The sequence below is a fragment of the Marmota monax genome, unplaced genomic scaffold, assembly GCF_021218885.2.
Source record: "Marmota monax isolate L192 unplaced genomic scaffold, Marmota_monax_Labrador192_F-V1.1 WCK01_AAM20220418_F8-fsc00057, whole genome shotgun sequence".
In the NCBI taxonomy this organism is placed as follows: Eukaryota; Metazoa; Chordata; class Mammalia; order Rodentia; family Sciuridae; genus Marmota; species Marmota monax.
The window spans coordinates 7,978,948-8,001,137 of record NW_026693933.1 but is presented as its reverse complement, the minus strand read 5'-3'; the positions used below and the strand labels follow the sequence as shown (position 1 = coordinate 8,001,137).

Here is a 22,190-nt window from a genome sequence, read left to right as displayed (position 1 = left end):
CACATTGATGTTTAGTTATTGAGGCAGAACAGTTTGTTACTCTTAAAGCCTTACTTCAGAGAAGTTGTGTTCAAATGCTCTCCAGATAAAGAAGTGTTTGGAATTCACAGGTTGCTCATTCTGGTCTGAAGTCCAAGCCCTCTCTCCTGACTTTGAAAATTAGTGGGATATTGACCACATTGGCCTCTGGTGATTGATATTATGCAGAATGGATAACCTTATAGAGTGCCTGGGGCACAACATGATCTTAGCTGTCATTTTATTTCTTTATTTTTTTAATGAGAAAGGTGAGAAAGAAACCCCAGGATAGATGCTGTATTTTAAACACATACATAATATAGTAGTCATTTTGTTGGTAGCAAAGAAAATGTGTCTAAGTAGGGTGGGATGAGGAAAACATAGGCCTGTGAGGTGAGACGTGCTTTTGACTGTCAAAAACTGAGAATAGCAGACCAATTCAAGAGAGAAGGATATGGCATGGAGAGAAAAAGGTGAATTAAAGGTTGTTCTGTTGAAGTTATAAATGCATACAAAATAGGTTTTAAAGGAAAGAAGATCTTGTGAAATGTCAGGAGGTGTCAAGAGCATAGACCTTTTCTTAAAGGAAGAGCGAAAGCACGGGATCACTTCTTTTGCTTTAGGAACAGCCAAGGGTTGCCACTCCTCCCCTGGGCAGTGAAGGGCAGGGAGACTGAACTCTGGCCTGAAAGAGTCTTTCCAGCTTTATCTTTTGTGATCACCCATTTAAAGATTATTTCCTCAAAGTGTACTCTGCTTTCCTTTATTCCATAGCTGCAAAGCCCAGAGAAATCTGAATTCCTTCTTTGCCATTGTGATGGGCCTTAACACTGCTTCTGTCAGCCGACTGTCACAGACCTGGGAGGTGAGTCTTGGGGTCCCATTGCAGGGGGGTTGGGCATGGGCAAAAAAATGAAAGAAAGAAAAAGAAATTCCAGAGAAAGTCTTTATTTAAAATAAATTGATTTATGAGTAGGTCGTGTAGCTTAGTGGTAGATGGCTTGCCTAGCATGCTCAAGACCCTGGGTTCCATCCTTAATATTGCTAAATAAATTAATTTGATTTAAACAGTTTAAATGTGATAAGTACTAGTAGGCTAAAAATGCTGAACAGTAATGGGTCAATGTGGTAGGGAGCATTTCCATCAAATATTCTTTAAAACAGTTCTCTAATATCTATGAAAGTGATGAAAATTGTAGAACATTCCTTAGCTATGATCAGCCTTCCTCCTGGGGGCGCCACTGCCATGCTGGCTGGTCCTGTCACAGTCTGGCCTGCATGATGCCATGTGCTCAGAAGTGGGTTTGCAGTGATGTTCATGAATTTGACCTTCAAGGCCTCTCATCTGCAAGTCTCCAGCATCGTGTTCACATGCACAGCACATATCTTTGTAAAATTTGTCAAAGTAAAGTTATTTTAAAAGAAGGCCCACAAAATGTAATAAGTTTGAGGCCCCCAAATGCTGACTGTCCTCCCTCTTTGAATGATGAAGGCTTTTGGGGTTGGAAGATAGAGGAGTCTACTCAAGTTCTGTCACATGGGCCCTGAGGACAGCGTGGGAAGGACCGAACTTGGGGATCCTCTAAAGAGCCAGACACAGACCTAGGACTCTGGCTCTGCCTCTTCACGGCCGGACTCCTTCTGTCCTCTGCTTTCCTCTCCTTCTCCCTCCTTTCCCTGCCTCACTACCTCACTGTGTGCCCTTCCTGTTCCTTTTCACTCTGTAACCATCCCGTCGTCTGTTCTGGTTCTAGCCTGTGTATGGCTGGTTGTGGTGGCCTCTCAGGTGCAGTTGCTGTCGCCGACTGTACCCTTCTCTCCATAGATTCCCTTTTGTTCAGTGGGCCATCTCTAGGGGAATGTATTTTGTGATCCAGGGGTCAGGGTCAGTGCTCCTTAAAGGGGTTCAAAAGAAAAGAAATTAAAGGCTTGCCTGCTCTAGTTAAGCAAACAAGACATTCACATACATCCTAAGGTTACAGGAGATGGGTAACAAATGCCACAACCTGTCAGGATAGAAAACAAGTGGCTGTCAAGGGCCTGTGGAGAGCAGAATTTGAATTAAGCCTCAAGAGAAAATTTGATTTGCAAAAATTGGGAAGAGAAATAATTATGTTCAAATAGCTCACATTCAGTCTGCATATTGACTGCCTATTGTGTGCAGGGCACTGTATCAGTGCCCTGAATGATAGAAAATGGGTACCTTAGAACATAGTGTGCATATGATGAATGAAGCCCTGCATCAGCCTCCTTGGACCAGAGAGGAGCAGGTGAAGGAACTCATTCCATCTCAGGGTAGCTGAGAAGACTAACAAGAAACCCTGACCCACACCTGTGATCATTGCTACTAGGGAGGCTGAGGCAGGAGGAGTGCAAGTCCAAGGCAGTTTGAGCAACTTAGTGAGATCTCATTTCAAAATAAAAAGGACTGAGGATGTCACTCAGTGGTAGAGCACCTCTGGCTAGGGCAAAAGAAAAAGAAGAGGGGCTGGGGATATGGCTCAGTGGTTAAGTGTCCCTGGGTTCAATCCCTGGTACCAAAAAAAAAAAAAAAGGTAATAAAAGAAAGAGGTTTGAGGAACTGAATCAGAGGTCAGCAATTTTTTTGAAAAAGGCTAGATAGTAAATTTATTTTAGGCTCTGAGGACCACATGGTTGCTGTTGTAGCTACTTAACTCTGCCATTGTAGTGTAAGAACAGCCACATACATAGAAGGCTATGATGATGTTTCAATAAGACTTTATTTACAAAAGCAGCCAATGGGCCAGACCCCTGGGGTAGAACAGTTTGACTTTGGACACGTTAGCTTTGAGATGTCACTGGGATGTTCATATGGAATATCCAGTAGACCAAGGCATAAAGCTCAGAAAAAAGGTTAAAGTCAGTTGCAAAAGTCTGCATTTTTTAATCTTTAAATTTGTCCTCCATTCATTAGGAGGCAAAGGCAGGAAAGCAGTTTTCAAATGTATTAAACTATCTGCTTGCTGGGAAAAACTGAGTCCAGACTCAAAATTATCAAATTGAAAACAACATTTATGAATCATTTAATAATGAGAGTTTGCCTCGTTATTTTTTACTTGGTTTGGAAACAGAAAATCCACAAACATCTTTTTGAACATCGTTAATGTTAATAGCTGGAATTTGTCAAGTGTCAGCCACAGACTGTATTCATTTCATGAGTTTATTCAGTATGTGTACTGAAGAAACTTAAGATCAGAGAGCTTGCAGACTCACACCAAAATACACAGCTGGAAAGAGGCAGAGTCAGAATTCACACTGAGCCTGGCTGCAAGCTTGAGCTCTGTAACCCAGAAGGTCACTAGGTCCCTATGAAAGGCATCCAGGTTTTCACTTCCTCATGTTGAAGATGGGCTGCAACCTTTCAGACCTTTGTCATTTGGCCTGAATTTTTCTTTGGAAGGATGGTGTAGGTTCCCATTCTCTGTCATCCTTGTCAGTGTGGTTGAGCCTGAGGATTCAGTGATTCTACCCATTAAATGCAAGCTTTGTCACGTAGGTTTTCATGGCCCTTCACTAACTCACCCTCTGCAGTAAAATACAATTATATCATTTATATAAAAAATGTCAGCCAACATCATTATTTCCCACTCAGCAACACTATTAAGAAGATGAGAACATTCATCAAAGGTAGACTATGGAATCAAAATCTAAGTTTTTATTAAATTATCAACAGTGTGTGGAATGTCTAACCAGCTAAATTCCTGAATCTTGTGGCTGTTATGTTAAGCTATTTTTAGCAACATTTCTAAGCAACGTCATATTAAGGTGATGATGAAAATTGCATAATGAGAAGCAATCAGGGGAGAGCCAGATGACCGAGGTATTTATGCTCAAAAATGTGACACACATAAGCCCGCCTTACTGAAAACTCCCAATGCCTCTCACGATAACTGACTTCTGTGACCTTTTGTTGTTTGTATTTGTTTTTTAGAAAATCCCTGGGAAGTTCAAGAAACTTTTCTCTGAACTTGAAAGTTTAACAGTAAGTAGTTGGGCTGGAGGGGATTTATTCTTCAAATTAACATTAGCGTCAGATTGCCTTCTAGATTTCAGTGGTCTATTCTGTACTTCACTGTCAGGGAGCCTCGACAAGTTTGCTTACACATGAAATAGGAGCTTTGCTTTTTAAGGAATGAAGTGAGCTGGCAGTTTCTGCTTCTTCCTCTCCATGTATAAGGTGCTGAGAATAATCTTTTCAGTGTGAATTTTCTGAAGACAGGTTTTAAGTCGAATCCATTTCAAAGCCTACGAAATTCATCAGTATAAATTTAGCAACAACTAACGTCTTTGTATTATTTTTTATTTTTTGCCTTTTCTCCTTTTTACTATTTCTTAGGTTTAGATCCAAAGTTTATAGTTTTCTTTTTTACAGCACAGTAAACCAGTGTTCTCATGTTTTCTCCACATTGTCTGAAGTTTTTTGGTTTTTTTTTTTTTTTTTTTTTTTTGCAGCGTACTTAACAAAAGACCTTTGAGGTTACCTCATGATAGAAATTATGCAGAGGAAACTGTACTTAAAGAACCTATTGAGGAAAATAATAGGGCAATCAAAAGGTGTCTCTCTTCTGCAGTCATTTCCCATTATTGTAAACCAGTAACTTGAGTTTCGTCCATTGCTTAGATTTCCTGCCCTAATTTAGTGAGTTTATTCTCCTAGGAAACCTTTATCTACTTTATTCTCAGGAAGAATTGCCCTATATCTAAGTCATGTTCAAATTGTTTATCAAAGTAGATTTGGAATTGTTTCTATAGCACCATTGATTTTTCTTTCTCTCTGTAATCTGCTTGGTTTGGCAGGATCCTTCCCTAAACCACAAAGCCTACAGAGATGCATTCAAAAAGATGAAGCCACCAAAAATTCCTTTCATGCCCTTATTGCTTAAAGGTAATTATTTTCTACCTTTTGTACTATGTAATTCCATCTTTCAGAAGTTTATCACTCTAACTGTAAAAGGCAAAAAAGGGAATCTCGGTTTATTTCTTTACAGGAATTTTGAGATTCATACCTGTGTTTGCTTGTGATCGTTTTTCAAATACTCAAATATTTTTGAGATACCTAGACTGCTTCATTGTGCTTGAGCAGATGTCAGAGATTTTCACTTAAATAACAAAGCTTGACATTGTTTTGTGTTTTAATTTTACTTTTCTTCTAAGCCTGGTGTTATTTTCTTTAAGTCTGCAATATATTTAACTCAAACAAGAACAAGGCTGGCATAAAGGACCCAAATGGTGATTGGTCGTGCTGTGTGTTTGCAAGCTGAATTTTGGAGATACAGCCCATATTGGTTGGTTGTGTGAGAAATCCCTTTCATCAAAGCAACATAATAGATGAAAATTATTGGTGGAGGTCTGAGGTTGTGGCTCAGTGGTAGAGCGCTTGCCTCGCATTTGCAAGGCCCTGGGTTGGATCCTCAGCACCGCATAAAAATATATTTATTTTATAAATAAAGGTATTGTGTCCAACCACAACTAAAAAGTAAATATTAAAAATAATTATTGGTGGAGAGTGTACCTTCTGCTTTCAAGAAGTGGAATTCAGTTGGGAAAGTGACAGCCCAAAGGGAGACCACTGAACTCTGTTCTTTAGAGCACCATATAATTCATTGTGAAACCTGTCGTTTAAATTTACTGGTATCTCAGTGATCACTTTTTCAAACCAAGGGGACAAATAAAAGGGAACTCTTGGGTTCGGCCTATAATCCTGACATTCTATCTGTACCTTCACCTGTGTGCTTCCCTAAGAAAGATTTGGGAATTTTTCTTGACCATATTTTGATTCTTAGAAGGGATTTTGTAGGAATATACCTTCATCCAGCTTCTGCCCTTCAGAGCTAACTTCCCCTGGGTCAGGGCCCAGTGATTGGACCCATAAGTGAGATTCTGAAAGTGGGTTGCTTCGGAATTGTGTAGCTGGCTGGCCTGGCCTCGCCATCCTCAGGCCTGCCTCTCCCCACTGCTACCCCACTGGCAATAATGCTGGCCTCCCTCCTCAGAACAGCCAGAGCTGCAGAATTGCTGTGAGTTCCTGTGCATTTCTGCCGTCCCTCATTTGTTCTTCATCTAATATGAAGCAGGAATCCCTGTGAAGCAAGAATATAAGGGTAACCGAGAGATAGATGCACAGAATATTCCACTCCAACTGAAAAGATTGTGTTAATGCTGAAATGAGGAGAGATTGCTATGCTGAAGTAACAATTTAAAAGCTCAGTTGATTTATTTGTTAAGTTTTAAGATAAGTTTATTCAGGCTCATGATTTCTATTTGCAGAATAAAACATCAAGTGGAGGGAAAGGGGTGGCAGGTAAGAAATAGCACTTAGAATCATTTAGATACAAGAAGGGACACTAGAAAATGCAGAAGGTTGTGGGAAAGGAATTGATTTTTGTAAGAAAAAATTTTTGAAAAAATAAATACTTTTAAGGTGATAAGAAATTAGTTGATGGTATCCCTTTAACTTCATTAGATTAGAGTATAGCTGTGTACTGTGTATTAGTGCTTCTTCTCCCAAAATGTTTAATGCAGTCAAGTGTCACACTTACATCTTAGCTTAGATGCAATTTTCTGCTCTACTGAGTTTATCTAGACCTTTTTATTGGCAGCAAAACAAATTTCACCTTTTTTCTACTGAAAAATACATTCACTCATTCCAAAAGAACAATTAGAAAATTAAACATTTTTCTTCTTTTCGTTAGACGCCTTCTTGAGTTAAATAAGCATTTATTTTTCCTTTACTTTAATTTTTCTTACAAAACTTAAACAATATTAGTATTCTTTTGTGTTTAAAGTTACCATTTTTGTCTGAGATCATTTCCAGAAGAAAATAGAATGAAATTTTTAAAAATATGTATCATGCCCCAAGATGAGGTATCTTTGAAAAAAAAATACACAACATTATTTAACTCTTAGATTTTTTTATTGTGTGATTTTTTTTTTAAGTGGTAATGAACTATTTTAGATTTAGAGCAACTGGCTTAATTTTCAATGAAAACTCTTTTTTCCTTCCTCTTCGTACCTTCTACTTGGAGTTGCTTTTAACTAGAGAATAGAACCAAACTGAACTCCTTGGGTGCTTGGGAAGGCTCAGGCCTCCCAAGTGTCACTCTTCGTGTTTGTAAGCATGCAGATTATCAGGTAAATGGATTACCTGGGGATCCTTCCAGCTGCTGGCTTTCCTCTTTCCCAGTTGAATTTTGTTGCCTTTGATGTGCTTTCCCCCTACTGTGCTGTGGAAGCCAGTTCCAAAAGGGATGAAGGGAAGCCCTAAATGAGAGCGAGAGGAAGGCTCCAGCAGAGCTGAGGTCCACAGCAGCTGAGCAGCATGTGTACCCTCTGTGATTTTTGAAGATGGTGGTCCCTTGTACTAGTGTGAATCATCAAGGGGTGTTTGCGGATTAACTGTAGTCCCTGCGGGGAGCTGCATGTCTATCTCAGAGCACAGATTACTGTTGCAGGTTTGCGGGGGTATTTGAAGGAAAGGACTGTCAGGGTGCTTGTGTGTTTCTTCTTCCTCCACCACTTTCAGTATCCTTTCATCCAGTTCAAATTTAGGAGGAGGTGTTTGGAGCATGTTCAGGTGTCTCTGGTTGAGACAAGGACCTGGCAAATCATATCCCATGACTTAAATTCGCACATTCTAGTTTTGAGCTCCACTACCTATGGCTGTCTTTCTCTTACTCCTTCCTCATCACACATCAGCCATTCAGCCACATCAGCTCTTCAGCCACTTTCGGCCCTTCCCCTCTGGGCTGCAGCCCCTTCCAGCCTCTCTCTGCCCACTTGGTCTAGTCAGCTCCCTGCTTATCAACCTCTTCCTGGCCTCTCCTGGCCCTGAGTTCAGCCCGAGAGGGAACCCCCAGGAAGAGCAGAGATTTAAAGCAGGAGTGAGTGAGGAGGAAAACAGTTCAAAAGTTGGAGAGGCAGCAAGTGTGCCAGAAATTCAGCAGGTGGACTATAACTGGAAGGCCCAAGACTCTTCAACTTGAGGGGCAGCATGGCGAGGGTCCCCAACTCTCTGGGTTTGAATCCTGGCTCTGATGCTTATAGTAGGGGCATGGATCAGCTGGGGATGTCCTTTGGGCCCAAGTTTCTCACCTGCTTACCTCCTAGGGTCTTATTGTATATAGTCTTTTGTAAGGGTTAAATGAGTTAATGCAGGTACAGCACTTCAAGTTGTGTCTGACATCATTGTCACTATTGTCCTTAGGAACATAGGGAGAAGGTGCAGAAAGGGACCCAGGAGCTCTGAGAGTCATCTGTAATCTGGAATTTTCTGTGAGGAAGTAAAGGCAAGCTTCCAAACTGTGTTTCATGTAGACAACGAGCTGTTTTGTTTGCTATACACGAAAGTTAAAAGCTAACTCTGTTGACTACACTTTTCTAAATATTGTGTCACAGAGTGAAAGCTTGCAGTTATTTTCTGAAAGCAAATTTGTGAAAGATAATAAAATAACCAGAGAGTGTCAGATTGTGTAATTAATTGTGAATCGTTTTCCTATTAGGACACCAGTTTAAAAGGAAAAGCAGCTTATGAAAACATTTCAGGCTACACTGCAAGCTGTGCACAAGGGAAACCTTGGTCAGAGTTGTATCAGTGTGTGCTGTAACCATGTCACTGGAGTCATCTCCTGGTAGATAGTCAAAGCTCAGTGGCCCAGTGTTTTGTAGGCAGGTTTCAGAAGCTCTGTATCTTATATTAGCCCCTAGGGACCAGCAGAATAAAAGTGCTGATTAAATGCAAATATGCTTTCTTTCTGTTTATTGGAGTTTTAAAGCCCTTCATTCCCCTCTTTTTCTATCAGGTTGTTTGATTACAGTTTTTATTTTTATTTGATTAGATTTCCATGTTTGTGATAAACCATAAATATTTTTGTGCTCTTTAAATTATAGTATATTTCTTATTATGATCCTTGTAAATGCTCAGAGATGGACTTTCTGATCTGAATTTGTGTCATTGTTCGTTATCAGAGATTCAGTTACTATCTTCATTGAGTCTGATGACCAATTATCTTTCAAGGAGGCACTTCTCTGTATTTTGCAACCCAAAAGAGATTTTTATTTGAATCTCGTGTGTGTGTGTGTGAGTGTGTGTGTGTGTGTGTGTGTGTGTTGGAACCCAGATCCTTGTGCATTCTGAGCAGGCCCTCTACCACTAAACTGCACCCCCAATTCCTTGGTCACTTTAAGTTTTGTGAATCTCAAGCAAAAATTAGCTTTCCCTCCCTCCAAAAGTGTACCTTCACCCTGCCTGCCTTATTTCCCTGTTCATCAGTGATGTTTTCCTTCTACGCAGCCAGATGGGACCAGAAATCCAGCTGTTTCCAGCCCTGCCCCTTTCCTCACTCACTTCCTATATAGAATCAGGCACCCACTCTGGGAACCAAAATTTTAAATTGAATAGCTAAATCTAAATTTTAACTATTTTAAGTCAAGCAAATCCCATATACCTTGCCAGGGATTTTTTAAAAATTCAAACACATAGATATTAAAATCCTGTTGTGTTTGAGTATTCATTTATTTTCTGCTCAGTTGTCTGGCCTAAAAACATAATGGGCCAATTCAGTCAGAGAATAATGTTAGTTTCTTTCTAGCAGGTTGAAGTCAATACTTGACTGAGAGTGTAGAGCATGTTCTTTCAGTAATATTAAACTGAGAGAGAGAGAGAGAGAGAGAGAGAGAGAGAGAGAGAGAGATCGTGCACTTTCATAGCAGATATTATACAGGTTTAATTTCAAACTGCCTGGTTAAATGTGTGGAATAATTCCATCAAGTTTAAGAAATATTTACAGGTTCCATTGTTTCCAGACCTCTTCAATCCTGCTCCATGACCCATTCCTAACAGTACATATGTCTTTTTGTTTTTAACTTTCAGATGTAACATTTATTCATGAAGGAAATAAAACATTTTTGGATAATCTCGTCAATTTTGAAAAACTGGTAGGTAGATTTTATCATTTCTCCTTTTTCCCACTGTAAACAAAGTCTATCAGCTTAATCAAATGGTTGAGTATGTTTCTCCATCAAACACATGGAGACTTCCAGGGGCTTAATTGGCTGCACTTTGTACATTGTCAATACACCATGTATTCCACTTAAAAATAAGCGTGCTAGCAAGATTTAGGGAACAAAACATGCAACTGTGTGCTTTATTTATAAAAATAACACTTCATTGGGTGAATATTAATCATTGAGTATTTATTATGGAACCAGAGTACAAATGTAAGGCCCCTGTCAGGAGGAGTTCACGCACTCAAGATTGAACTTTGCTTCTTTAGAGTGTCTCCTGATGCTTCGAGGTGCATTGCTTTAGAGGTACAAAATGAGAAAGTCTTGCTGGGCAGATGTGTCTGCCTCCCAGTACCCCAAGCTTGGATATGAACCTGGGATTTGTAGAGTCTCCATGTGAGAGGAATGACCACCCCTCATGGGCTCTGACATAGGAGCTGCCTGCTCATGAGTTGGGGGGTCTAGTCTGTTTCCCACATATGTGTTTCCCAAATGTCTCTTTTTGAATGTTCTTCTGTATTCTCCCAGGTACTTTGTCCTACAATGGGCTCCATGAGCCCTTCTGACTGACTGTAGGCAGATGAGGAGTTACCGTAAGAACAGAGGGCTATGATGTAGAGTCCTCCAGAGAGACCCACTTATACTACCAGAGGAACAGATTTGTCTGACAGATGAACTTTAGTGTCATAGATTAAATGTTCTGTCATGGTTAAAGATGATCCTGGTAACCTTCTCCAGGGATCCTGACCTTCAAGTGACCTTTTCAGTAATGGTAATGGACTTGCATGAACTCATTTAGGAACTGACCCCTGCTCCCAGTGAGACTGGGTCAGGCCTCTGAGAGAAGGTTGATTGAGGTAGGGGCCATAGACCATGACCAAAGAACAGTTCAAATTGATGTGTCCAAATACAGTTTGGCATCTGATCTTTGCCTCATAAGAGAAACTGCTTTGATCATTAGGCTGACTGGCCACACACAGGGTGAAGCTACACAGGAAGAGCTGGTAGCTCTTGTACAGCTCCACAGCTCAGACAGAGTCTGAAAGTAGACATCTTCAGACATCTTTCCATAGTGCCCTTCTAACTACTCTGAAGACAGTTGCTTCATTGACTAATTAATTTTGAAGTGGAAATGTTGATGAATTTTCAAGGTTCTCTGTATGTTCTAGAATCAGAGTTTAGTTGTTGTAGATGCTCTATCTAGTCCAACCAACCCAGACAGAAATAGATAAAGTGTTGTTATTATTTTTGTTATTTATTTATTTATTTATTTATTTTTGGCATTGTTATGTAATGTCTTGAGGATCACAGCACACCTATTAGCAACAGAGGCTAAAGTCACTAGAATTCTCTAACAGGTTAATCTCCAGCATTTGCTATTAATGAAATGATTACAGTAATATGAAGCTTTTGATCAGTACTTACTTTGCCTCCTGGTTAAGAATACCAGATGAGCTTGGTATAGCATGTGTGAAGATGTGGGATGAGATGGGTCACACCAAGTGGGATTCTCTATAAAGGTCTAGTCACTTTTTCACCCTGACCCAGACAGTACAAGTTGGAACAGCTGTGCTTTCTGTGACCTGATTGTTGCCTGTGGTTAAGTGCAAACTCATGGTTGACCTTCTCCCCACAGTGAATCAGTGATTTGGTTAAGCTTCTGTGTCATTTCCCTTAGATAGTGCCACCAAAATGAAAGAACAATTCCATAAAGGCACAAGTGAATGTCATGGAAGTATTCCTGTACCCTCACCCTTTCCTTCTCTCCACCATCAATGGTCTTTCCCTGCTATCTCAGCAATCCCTCAGAAGCCTTTTAATGCCAGCTTTCATGTGCTAGGACTCCCAACTAGCAGTGGGAACCCAAACAAAGCCTAGATAATACTGATTTCACTAACATTAGTAATGTACCCCCACATACCTTTTATTTATTTATTTTTTCTCAGTACTGGAAATTGAACCCAGGGTTGCTCTACCACTGAGCTGCATCCCCAGCCCTTATTTTTTATTTTGAGACAAAGTCTGCTAAGTTTCTGAGGCTGCCCTCAAATTTGCAATCTTCCTGCCTCAGCCTGCTGAGAAACTGAAATTACAGGCACTCACCACCATACCCGTCTCATACCCTTAATTCTTTAAGACAGTTTAAGGAAGTAGTATGGCATAAGTAATAATCTATTTTAAGTTCCAGAGAGGAGAATGAGGATATAGGTGCAGTTGTGTAAGCACACAGTAGGCCCATAGCGCACACCACTATCCAGCAGTTACTAGCACAGCATTTCTAAACAGAGAAGACTTTGTGCTATCGGTGATCTCCTGGTCCTCTTAAGACTTAAGATGGCACCTGATACTCAGCATGCTTCAGGTTGACCCAGCCTTACATGGGAAATATAGGGTGAAGTTAAAATTTTTCCAAAAGGACAAAAAAAAATCAATTTTATGTCACACATAGATCTGTGTTATACTTGAATGCTAGAGAGTGAAACTGACCTTCCTAGTAGAGAGTATTTTTAAGGAATGTTTTAGCAAAGGCCAGGGTTTCACTGAAGTTAAAACAGGATCATCTTTCACAATAATGAACCAATAGAACCTAAGTGAATTAACTTGTGAGAAGCCAATTCCTGGTGATGGATATTAACTTAAGCCAGCTAGCAGATAATTCAGTGTATTATCTTTATCTGGCTGACACAGGCCAACACATTAGATCAGACCACATGCAGATCCAGAAGTGCTCATTGGCTCTAATAAGATTTCTATTGTTCCCTGGGCTAAGTTCCTTGCTGCCTCAGCAACTCTAAATGTTTCCATCTCAAACTATCAAATGGTAAAGAAACAAAGGATTTCTCCTTCTCTTTTTATCCCTCGATATTAAGAGCATCATCTTTTAACATATTCCCTCCCTCCCCCTTCAGAGAGCCTGGAAATGAGAATCAGGACTCAGATTTCAATGCCACATGCAGTACCGGCCTTACCTCAGCTGGAGACTCGAATGAACTGCATAAATGGCACATGATAGAGATCAATGTGACGCCATAGCCTAAAACAACGAGAAAACTGTTCTGGGAATAGGAGTAAAATTTGGGGAAGGAAATTTAACAATACATTCACATAGACATGAGTCAGGTCTCATTTCCTTTGCAAATGCCGCTTGAGCTGCTGCTGTAATCACTGTCCCATTTAATTTTCCACTATTGAGTGGAAGTACATTAGCAGTACAGTTGTGAGAACAATTTAATCAGTAGGCCATATTCAAATACCATTTCTGTCATTCTGCTGGATTTTAAGTGAAAAAAATTTTTCATGGTTAACATTATTCTTCCAGCAATAATCCACTCAGAGTTTGCTATATGTGGCTGATCCTGTGTTCAGACAAAATGGGAAAGATGGTGCCCAGTCAGGGGTTCTGGAAGACCAGTTAATGAGTAATGTTGATTCTTGAAAAACAGGATCATGTTTGGATTTGGGTATGAAACAGAGTAGGGAGTTACTATATATTCTCTAGAGACACCAGAGAGCTAGACTATGATGACAACAATATCTAGAAATTATTCTGGCAGTAGAGTAGGAGGAACCATTATGGAGAATAATTTCACCCAAAATGCTATGTCTGCCATCATGGAAAACTGATACTGGTAGAGATAGCTAGGAGCCCATAGCAGGTACAAAATATAAGGAGATAGGATCTTGTCAGAAGCAGCTGCACATTTAAGAAGACTGGAGATCATGAGGACTTTTTTTTTCTTTTTTTTTATTGGTTGTTCAAAACATTACAAAGCTCTTGACATATCATATTTCATACATTAGATTCAAGTGGGTTATGAACTCCCATTTTTACCCCAAATACAGATTGCAATTAGAAAGCCAGGTGCAGTGGCGCACACCTGTAATCCCAGCAACTCAGGAAACTGAGGCAGGAGGATTGCAAGTTCAAGGCCAGCCTCATCAACTTGGCAAGGCCTTAAGCAATTTAGCAAGACCCTGTCTCAAAATAAAAAAGATATAGAATGTTGCTCAGGGGTTAAGCACCCCTAGGTTTAAGCCCTGGAACCAAAAAAAGAAAGAAATTAAAATACTGAAGATGCTAGGAGGAACTGTAAATTATGAACAGAAACTAGTCTTCACAGAGATGTTAATGTTGTAGAAAGCATTCATCATTCATAAGCACCCCACATCCTGCCACCATTTGAGCCTTTGAGCCCACAAAGCTTTCTGCCTCCCTTCAGCACTAACATGGGCATCTACATGTGTGATATGTGGCAGGTGCTCCAACAATGACAGGGACTATGCACACAGCACAAAGAACAGTGGGTGTGGTGGGAAAGGAACCTCCCAGGTCAAGAAGGGAGATCTCTGAAAGGCTTGATGGAGAGAAGGTGCCACCTCACCTGCAGAGAAAAGTCTTAAGCAAATGTGGACAGGAAGATGGGGTGGGAGGACTGGTTTCTTCACGGCATGCTTTTCCATGGCCCAGAATCCGTGCAACCCAATTTGGAAGCCTCCATTTGTGCACACAACGACTAAATATTCTTTTGTTATGCAAGCTCAATATAATCAATTGAAATTATGTTTGGCTTTAAGTATAGCTCATCTCTAAAGGTGTTAAGACTATCCATCCTTCCCAGAAAACACTGCTACTTCAGCAGCACCCTAAATAACACTTCCATTGATATATTCTTTCCTTTTTTGCTTTCTAGCACATGATTGCAGACACTGTTCGAACTCTGAGACACTGCAGGACTAACCAGTTTGGTGAGTAGTTGATGTCAGGAATGTACATAGAATACACATTAGTAGTGAATGTGGTCATATCACAAGTATTTATGGTCATTAATTTAAACAGCATGTAAAATAAATACATACACATATGTATATATGTAGCATATTTTAGATCTCACTTTGATTCCTCACTGCATATTTGGGATATAGAGAAAGACAAGATATGATAGATCATTAGTCTCTCATGAAAGCAAGTTTACCCTGTCCAGAGTGTTTTTAGACATTCAGGAGCTCTCTACCAAACCCTTGCCCCAGAAAATGTTGCATAGCTTGCCCATGGTCTCAGAATTATGGGTGAGTTTAGCAGGGCAACCCTGTCCCTGACCTTTTTTGCTTGGGGCCTTCTTGGACTAGGAATAGTTTGTAAAAGGTGCCTAAAGCAGCCTTCCAGAATTTTCTCATCTCCAACAAAAACTTCCTGTCAGGAGCAGCTTTTCAGCAGAGAAAGTATTTTTCTGAACACTTTTGTAGAATCCCCACTGAGACTATGTATGTAGGAATATTTGTCCCATTTAAAATCTCAGGCATAATTTACAGTGTGTTTAAATGGTGTTAGAACATTGCAGGAAGGAAGGAAATCTGCTTTATTGAGCTGAAGGAGCTTTCACATGGGGTAGCAGAATCCTGACACCCACTCTAGTGAATGTGCATTGTTAATCCTATAAGTACAGAGCAGAAAACTGAGGCTCAGAGACCAGCTCAGCAACCATTGTATAAACTGAGGCTGCCTGACTTCCTTGCCCATGCCCTCTGCCCTGTGAAGATTTTATAAATAAAAATGGTGATTTTTAAAAAAAAGAGTTGAATTCAGTAATTATGAATCAATCAATAGATGATTGCTAAGTAAAACTTAAATAACACATCCTCATTTAAAAAATATTTATCAATAATACAGAAGTATATGCACAATACAGACTAAAAGTCTTCCCTCTCAAAGAAAGTGCTACTGTCTGGTATGCATTCTTTAAAAAGCACTTTCTACTTTCTACACAGTGATGCTCTTGGCTGGCAATCTTGTCGTCCAGGAAAGCAAATTAGAAACTGAACTTCTGTATGGATCATGAAGTTTTTTGTTTGAAAAGGAGAATTATAAAAACAGGATTCTAATTTTCTAAATATTCACATCAACCAATACCATTTAATATGTCTTTATATGATTCTTCATTAAATATATAAGTATATGCAGCTATACTAGAAACAGTTATAAATACATTATCATGGGGATTCTTTCAAAAGTACAAGCACAGTGTCACTTCTAGTTTTTTTGTCTTTCTTTACTTTCTTTCCAGTATTTGCTGGGTATTCAGCTAATTCTAACACATCAATCTCATCCAACAAGGGATGCTAGATTATGTTTCTTCCAAGTATGAGCAAGTAGTTTATACTGACTTGGCTGGTCTTGAACCTCCCACCTAGAGGAACGTAACTCTGCAAAGCACTAGTTAAAGGAGAAATTGAACTTTGACGCCAATTTGGGTTCAAATATCGATATACCTTTAAAAATTGGGTAGGACGGAATTATCTGTGTTCATTTTAACAGTTTATATGGGCCTAATAATACTAGTGTCAATATTTGGGATAAAATAATGTTAATCAAGTCACTTAGAAATGATACAGTATCATACAGGTACCAGTTGTCATGGTTGGGGCTTACTCATACTGCCATCTTTTAAGATTTGCAAACTAACAACAAATTTTTCTTTAGAGCATGATGTTTTCCAAGCCAATTTTTACTAACCCAAAAGCAGTTTCTTAGTGTCTTCCAGAGAAGGCATTCTAGAATAATGCAGCTTTTGGTTCGTGATAAAAGCATTTCACTCCCATTTCTTGCTGAAATTAGGAAGCCTTGTTGCTTTTAAACCTTAGAGTTGGGCTGGAGTGCAGTTCAGCAGTAGAGCTTTTGCAAGGCCCTATGTTCAATCCTCAGCACCAAAAAAAAAAAAAAACCTAAAAGTTGCAAGCCACCAATAACAGACAAATCTTAAGTTATTTCCTCATAAAATGTATTTGTCATAAGAGATGTTGTGGGGCAGGTATTTTTGCCAGGAGAAAAAAGTGCTGTAATAAATGCTCAGCTTCACAGTCTCCCTCCTTCTCCAGTGAGCTCCAGAGTCACACCCTGCCTGCAGGACTCCTGCTTGCAGTTCCAGGAGGCAGGAGCATGCACTGTGACCCCATATGCACTGTCTCCAGGGCGTTGATCCCTCTCCCCACACTGCAAGTTGGTTTGTTTCTGGTTTTGTTTCTTGAGTGTGGACTGGGCTTGCTCCACTGTCCATCTCCGGTTCCTTATCAGTGTTGTCAATAGCCTTGGCACATACATGTTCACAGAATGCAGACCTTTATACAGTAACCTTCTTGTGGCCCCTTGATTCTTTGACCGTCCTGGACTCGTGGGTGGGAACTCCTGGCCTTCTCTGAGTAGACCTCAACCTGTACACACACTGTGATTGTTAGCCATACCTTCGGTTCTGTTATATCCTTTCATTCAATCTTGCACTAACTTTTTCCCAAAAAATAAGGATACCAAAGAAGTGTGCAAAATCTAAAAAAAACAAATAATAAGTTGGTGTTTTTGTGTGCTGAACAGATTATCTGACAAATCCAGACCGAGGCCAGCTATGGGTTGAAAGACTGCATAGCACAGGAGCTCAGACCATGGAGTGAGGAACCATGGGGCCTGGGATACATCCTGATCACACCACTAAATTATGTTACTGTGCTCAGTTTTCTCACTAGGGAGAGGGATGGCAGCATAACTTCTACATTGGGTATAATGTCAGGTAATGACTGCTATAAATACCGGGCCAGTCTGACAGCCCAACCTGAGGAATCCAGCCTAGGTGAAGGGGTTTCTACTGTTAGGACAAGGAGGCTGCTCCCCAGATTCTGACTAGTGAGGACCGACTAGGAAGATTTACTCTAAGTCTTCGAGTGGGGTTTAGTGGGATTTAGAAATGGCATTAAGGCTTTTGTAAGAGTGATTGTCGACTTTTCCTCTAAAATATAGGAGGTGACATGTCTCCAAAGGAGCATCAAGAGCTGAAGTCCTATGTCAACCACCTGTATGTCATCGACAGCCAGCAGGCCCTGTTCGAGCTCTCCCACAGGCTGGAGCCCCGAGCATGAGCCCGCTGCCCCGCCTTCCCCTGTGACTGCAGCACTTTGAGCCACGGGAAGGTCTCTGCCCAGCAAGCTGCTTTCCTGTGAGAAAAGAAGTCGCTGAGTTTTATCAGTAGACCACAAGAAATGCACAGGAAAGCCAGCCAGAGTGTGTTCAGGAAGTGATGTCAGCTGCCAGAGACGGAGAGGAGAGGCTCCTCCACGCTGCTATCGGAAGGAAAAGGCAGAAAGAGCCAGAAGCATTCTGGGAATGGAGCAGTCTGGTTTCTCATGATCACGTGTTGATCCAGTCCAAGTTTCAATTTGAAATGTGCCAGCATTAAGAGGAGAAAACGTGTCCTGACGTACAATGAACTAATATTTCAGTAAGAGTGTGCATACAACAGGAAGGAGTTTCCCTTTTCCTGGCATTAGATTCCTATCCATAGGCTGTTGAGGGATGGTAACACCTACAGACAGTGATGGCACCTCTAGATTTCCAGGGAGAGGGAAAGGCCTCTTTCAATACTAACTGACATCAACAAAAGCCACTGTGTCTAGGGAGACTGGAAGATTTGCTGCTTGGCAGCCCTGCCCTGCCGTGCAGAGGAGAAATGTCAAGGCATGCACTTCTTTGCATCCACAATCACTTACCAGTGTCTGCTTGCAGGTGAAATTAGTTTCTGTACAACTGATTTGCAGTATAGACAAGGTAAACTAAGTTGCTTTGCCCATAAGGAAAAATAGTAGTCTTTAAGAAATTGACTCATGGTTTAAATTCTGGGATTTTCTTTACATTTGTAAGCAGGTTTTTATTTTTTATGGGGCACAGTTTGATTTTTTAAAAAGCGTAGTGCCTGATGCACTGTAGGCACTCAGTAACAGCATATTGAAGTAACAGAATCATAAAGGTCTGCATTCTGTGCCTGGTGGAGCCTTAGTGTTTTGCATACCCCCAGGTGGGCTCCTTGCCCACAGGATGGAATGAGAACAGCCCCTGAGGGAGGTGAGGCAAGTTTGGGTGTGTGAAGCACTTAGCACCCTCTAAAAAGAACAAGATGATAGGTTACTGGGAATTACCAGTCTTTCAGCAAATGGAAAGTGCCCAGAAATATCCAAATGTCTGATTTATGCTGGAGACTTAGAAGTCTTAGTTCACCTCCCAGCCAAAGCAGGAAGCCTTGCTATATTATTTGCCTTTTTCTCCCTGTCCCCAGGAAGTTTCACAGTCATCTGAGTCCTTTTTATTATTTCTAGTTTTACAAGTTGGGCCCCTTCTAGCAAATAAGACCTCTTAGTGTTCTCAAGGACTGACTTAGAGGGGCTCCCTCAATCTTGAAATGAACAAAAAAGCCTAGGAGTGAAAATAATCCAGTCCTCCTTGCTAGCTAGTTGTTTGTCACCTTGCTAAAATGCAAGGCCCTGCTTTGTGTATTTGGTCGCTTCATTCTCAGAAGAATGTGTGAATCTTGGTGCACTTCCACTCCTGCCTGTTCATTTCCTAAGTGCCCATACAGACCTGCTTCCTTTCTGTCTCGTCAACACTCAATTCATTCTCATTACTGAGGTGTGTCCAGTGCTTCCTGACACCCTTAGAGCAGAGCTGTTCCTATGTGGGGAACATTTCTGCTAGGACTTTCAAAGAAACTCAGTCTGGCCCAGCATGTTACAATTCAGTCCTGTGAAAATTCACAGGATTCTATAGAACAACTCTGCCCAGGGCTGGTCCACTCAGAGAAATGCTCCATGCTGCTGATAATGAAATAAGACCAGAGCCATAGAATCAGGGAAAACAGCCTTTCCTGAGGGCTAATCAAGCACTCAAAAGGCTCATCCCTTGGGCTAATAGAGAATGGCATGGGCTGAAAGCACATAGTACCCATTTTTGTCTTTCTGTAAGCTAGCCACCAGAGTTTGTCCATTGCAGTTATGGTAAGCCATTTTGACATTGCCTCTGCATTTTGTAATTTAACATATTTACATTAGCTCTACATTGCACCAAGTTAGAGATTACTTTTAGACAACTAATTTTCAGCGGAGATCCATCTATTTCAGCAGAACACATGCTGCCTAGACCCCGATTCAGATAAGTACAATCAGCCAAACAAAGCCACACAGATATTATGTCTCAATACATTTTATGTGGTGCTCATTTGCCTTTTCCTCCAAAGCAAAAGGAAGGTAGGATCTTGTTTGGTTTTGATTTGCTTTTCTACCCCGATCTTCTGAACATCTAAAATCTCGAAACCTTTCTGAAATTTAACAACTGTTTCTAGAGATTTCCAAGGCAGCAACTCTGAGCATGTCCATCAGCAAACAGGCACAGAATGTAAACGCCCCCCCCCCCCCCCCCCCCGTGGATGGGGATGGCCCTGATCCCTCTCCAGACGGTCATCAAGGCCTTTTCAGAATTGCCTTCATTCGGACTAGGAGGGCGAACTGGGAGATGTCAAAGCTCTTTTCCTGCTTTCCTTTGGATTTTTATGATTGCATAAAATTTCCATCCACTCTGAAAATCTTGTGTAATCTGGCACCTTCCCCAGCGGGTGATGAATGGACATCTCTAAATGGGTTCTTTCTGTTACAGCATGACTCTCCCTCAGCTCTTGTGGGTCTTTGGATTTGTTAGCATTTAGCAAACCAACCCTGCTTGGAAGTTAGCACAGGACAGTAGACCACAGGTTTCTATAGGCAAAATAACAAGCTTTCCCACTTAAAAAAAAAAATGTACACATTTGCAGATGTTCCATAGGATACATATTTTAAATTCCCTCCCTTATGATCTGTATAATTGCCAGATGGTTGTAGTGATGCATATTATGACCTACTTTCATTTTTTCTAGCATTCTTAATTGTGTTTAGAACAAATTCATTTTCCTAGACCAGTACCAGTTGGAGGTAGGGTGGCATATACATTGAATTTAGAAGAATGAGAATAAAGTGAACATACCCACACCTCTCAGTTTGTAGGGAAAAGATGTCACTCGCCTGTGAAGTGGGAAAGAAACAGGTGCAGGGAAGAGAAGGTGCTGCTGATGACATCTGAACCTGGAGCTGGCCCTTTGCTGCAGCCCAAATCCCAGCACTGCAGTTTTGCTAGAGCCGATGTTACACACTGCAGAACCAGAACCGCCTGCTCCTACGTGGCACAGCCAGTGCAAACTTCTTAGAACCTGGGCAAGAACATCACAATTTGGAAGATCTGATCCACTGCAGTCATCCAACACAGGATTTCTTCTAAATGCTTCCAACACGTGTCCTTAAATTTCAGCCTGCTGAGTAGTGAGTGGGCCAGTTTCACTTCAGACAGAGGGGGAAAAAAAGTTTTTAAGATTTGCCAAAAAGTGAGATGAAAATGTACTACTGTATAAAGCAAAGCTGTATATACTAAACATTTTTTAGCAGAGCAATATTTATTTGCATAGCCTATTTATTGTATTCGTATGACACTGTTATTAAATACCAGGATAAAATCAATGACCAGAAGCAAGGAATCTTGCCTTTTAATGTACCATTACTGGGGACTGCTGTGACATTGTCAGCCTGCATTAACAATTAGAAGATAGAAAACCCGCCATCAGGGTGTCTACCTAACTTCTCAGGGACTACACTTGGTAGTTATCCACCATTAGAAGAGCTGGTAAATATGACACATTTGTTGAGTTACCAGAATTGCCATTAACAGTGTTTCCTTTCTCCTATTTCATGCTTTCTGCCTCTGTATATATGACTGTGTTGTGTATTTATCGAAGCTAGTAAGCAATAATTTATATGTAAAAATGGCCAAGCAATATAAGGTTAAAACTTATATAAGTAACATTACCTTATCTTGTATTTTCAAGTGTTTTTTTAACTGCTTTTCCAAATATAAGACTATGTTAAAGATACTATCCATGGCTCATCACTCCTTGCTTTTTCCATGGTGTCCCAGTGACAGGTGGTACTCGGTGTGGACCTCAGAAGTCATTTGTTCCCTGAAAGAGCTACAAGTAGATGAAGATATTCTCAACATGCCCACAGAAACCTGCTCCCTTACCCTGCTACTGGGTTATTGCAGGCAGTTCCTGAATACCATATGTTGGAAACTGCATCAGTGGTGGTGTTCTTAGATTTGGGGAATCATATAACCACTGTCTACTCCTTGCTCCATGAACAGGGCCATAAGAGAAGTGCCAAGTCCAGTGGTGATACCCTGGTCCTAGGGTAGAGGTCCTGATGACAGAGGAGCTGTGGGAAGATGGCACAGGAAAGGGGGATATTAATGATGTCTGGGG

At 40.7% G+C, this 22,190-nt stretch overlaps 1 protein-coding gene across 5 annotated transcripts in view; it reads left to right on the top strand.

Moving 5' to 3' along the window:
• The window catches only part of Rapgef5 (Rap guanine nucleotide exchange factor 5), a 238,850-nt gene extending 217,047 nt beyond the window's left edge, over positions 1-21,803 (top strand). For all 5 annotated transcript variants that reach the window (XM_046463507.2, XM_058585344.1, XM_046463504.2 and 2 more), the window contains 6 exons: positions 793-883; positions 3,971-4,021; positions 4,837-4,924; positions 9,908-9,972; positions 14,733-14,787; positions 17,825-21,803. In XM_046463507.2, the coding sequence (XP_046319463.2) occupies positions 793-883; positions 3,971-4,021; positions 4,837-4,924; positions 9,908-9,972; positions 14,733-14,787; positions 17,825-17,943 (469 nt within the window). In that variant the 3' untranslated portion in view covers positions 17,944-21,803. The remainder of the gene's footprint in view (positions 1-792; positions 884-3,970; positions 4,022-4,836; positions 4,925-9,907; positions 9,973-14,732; positions 14,788-17,824) is intronic.
• The last annotated feature ends 387 nt before the right edge of the window (positions 21,804-22,190 follow it).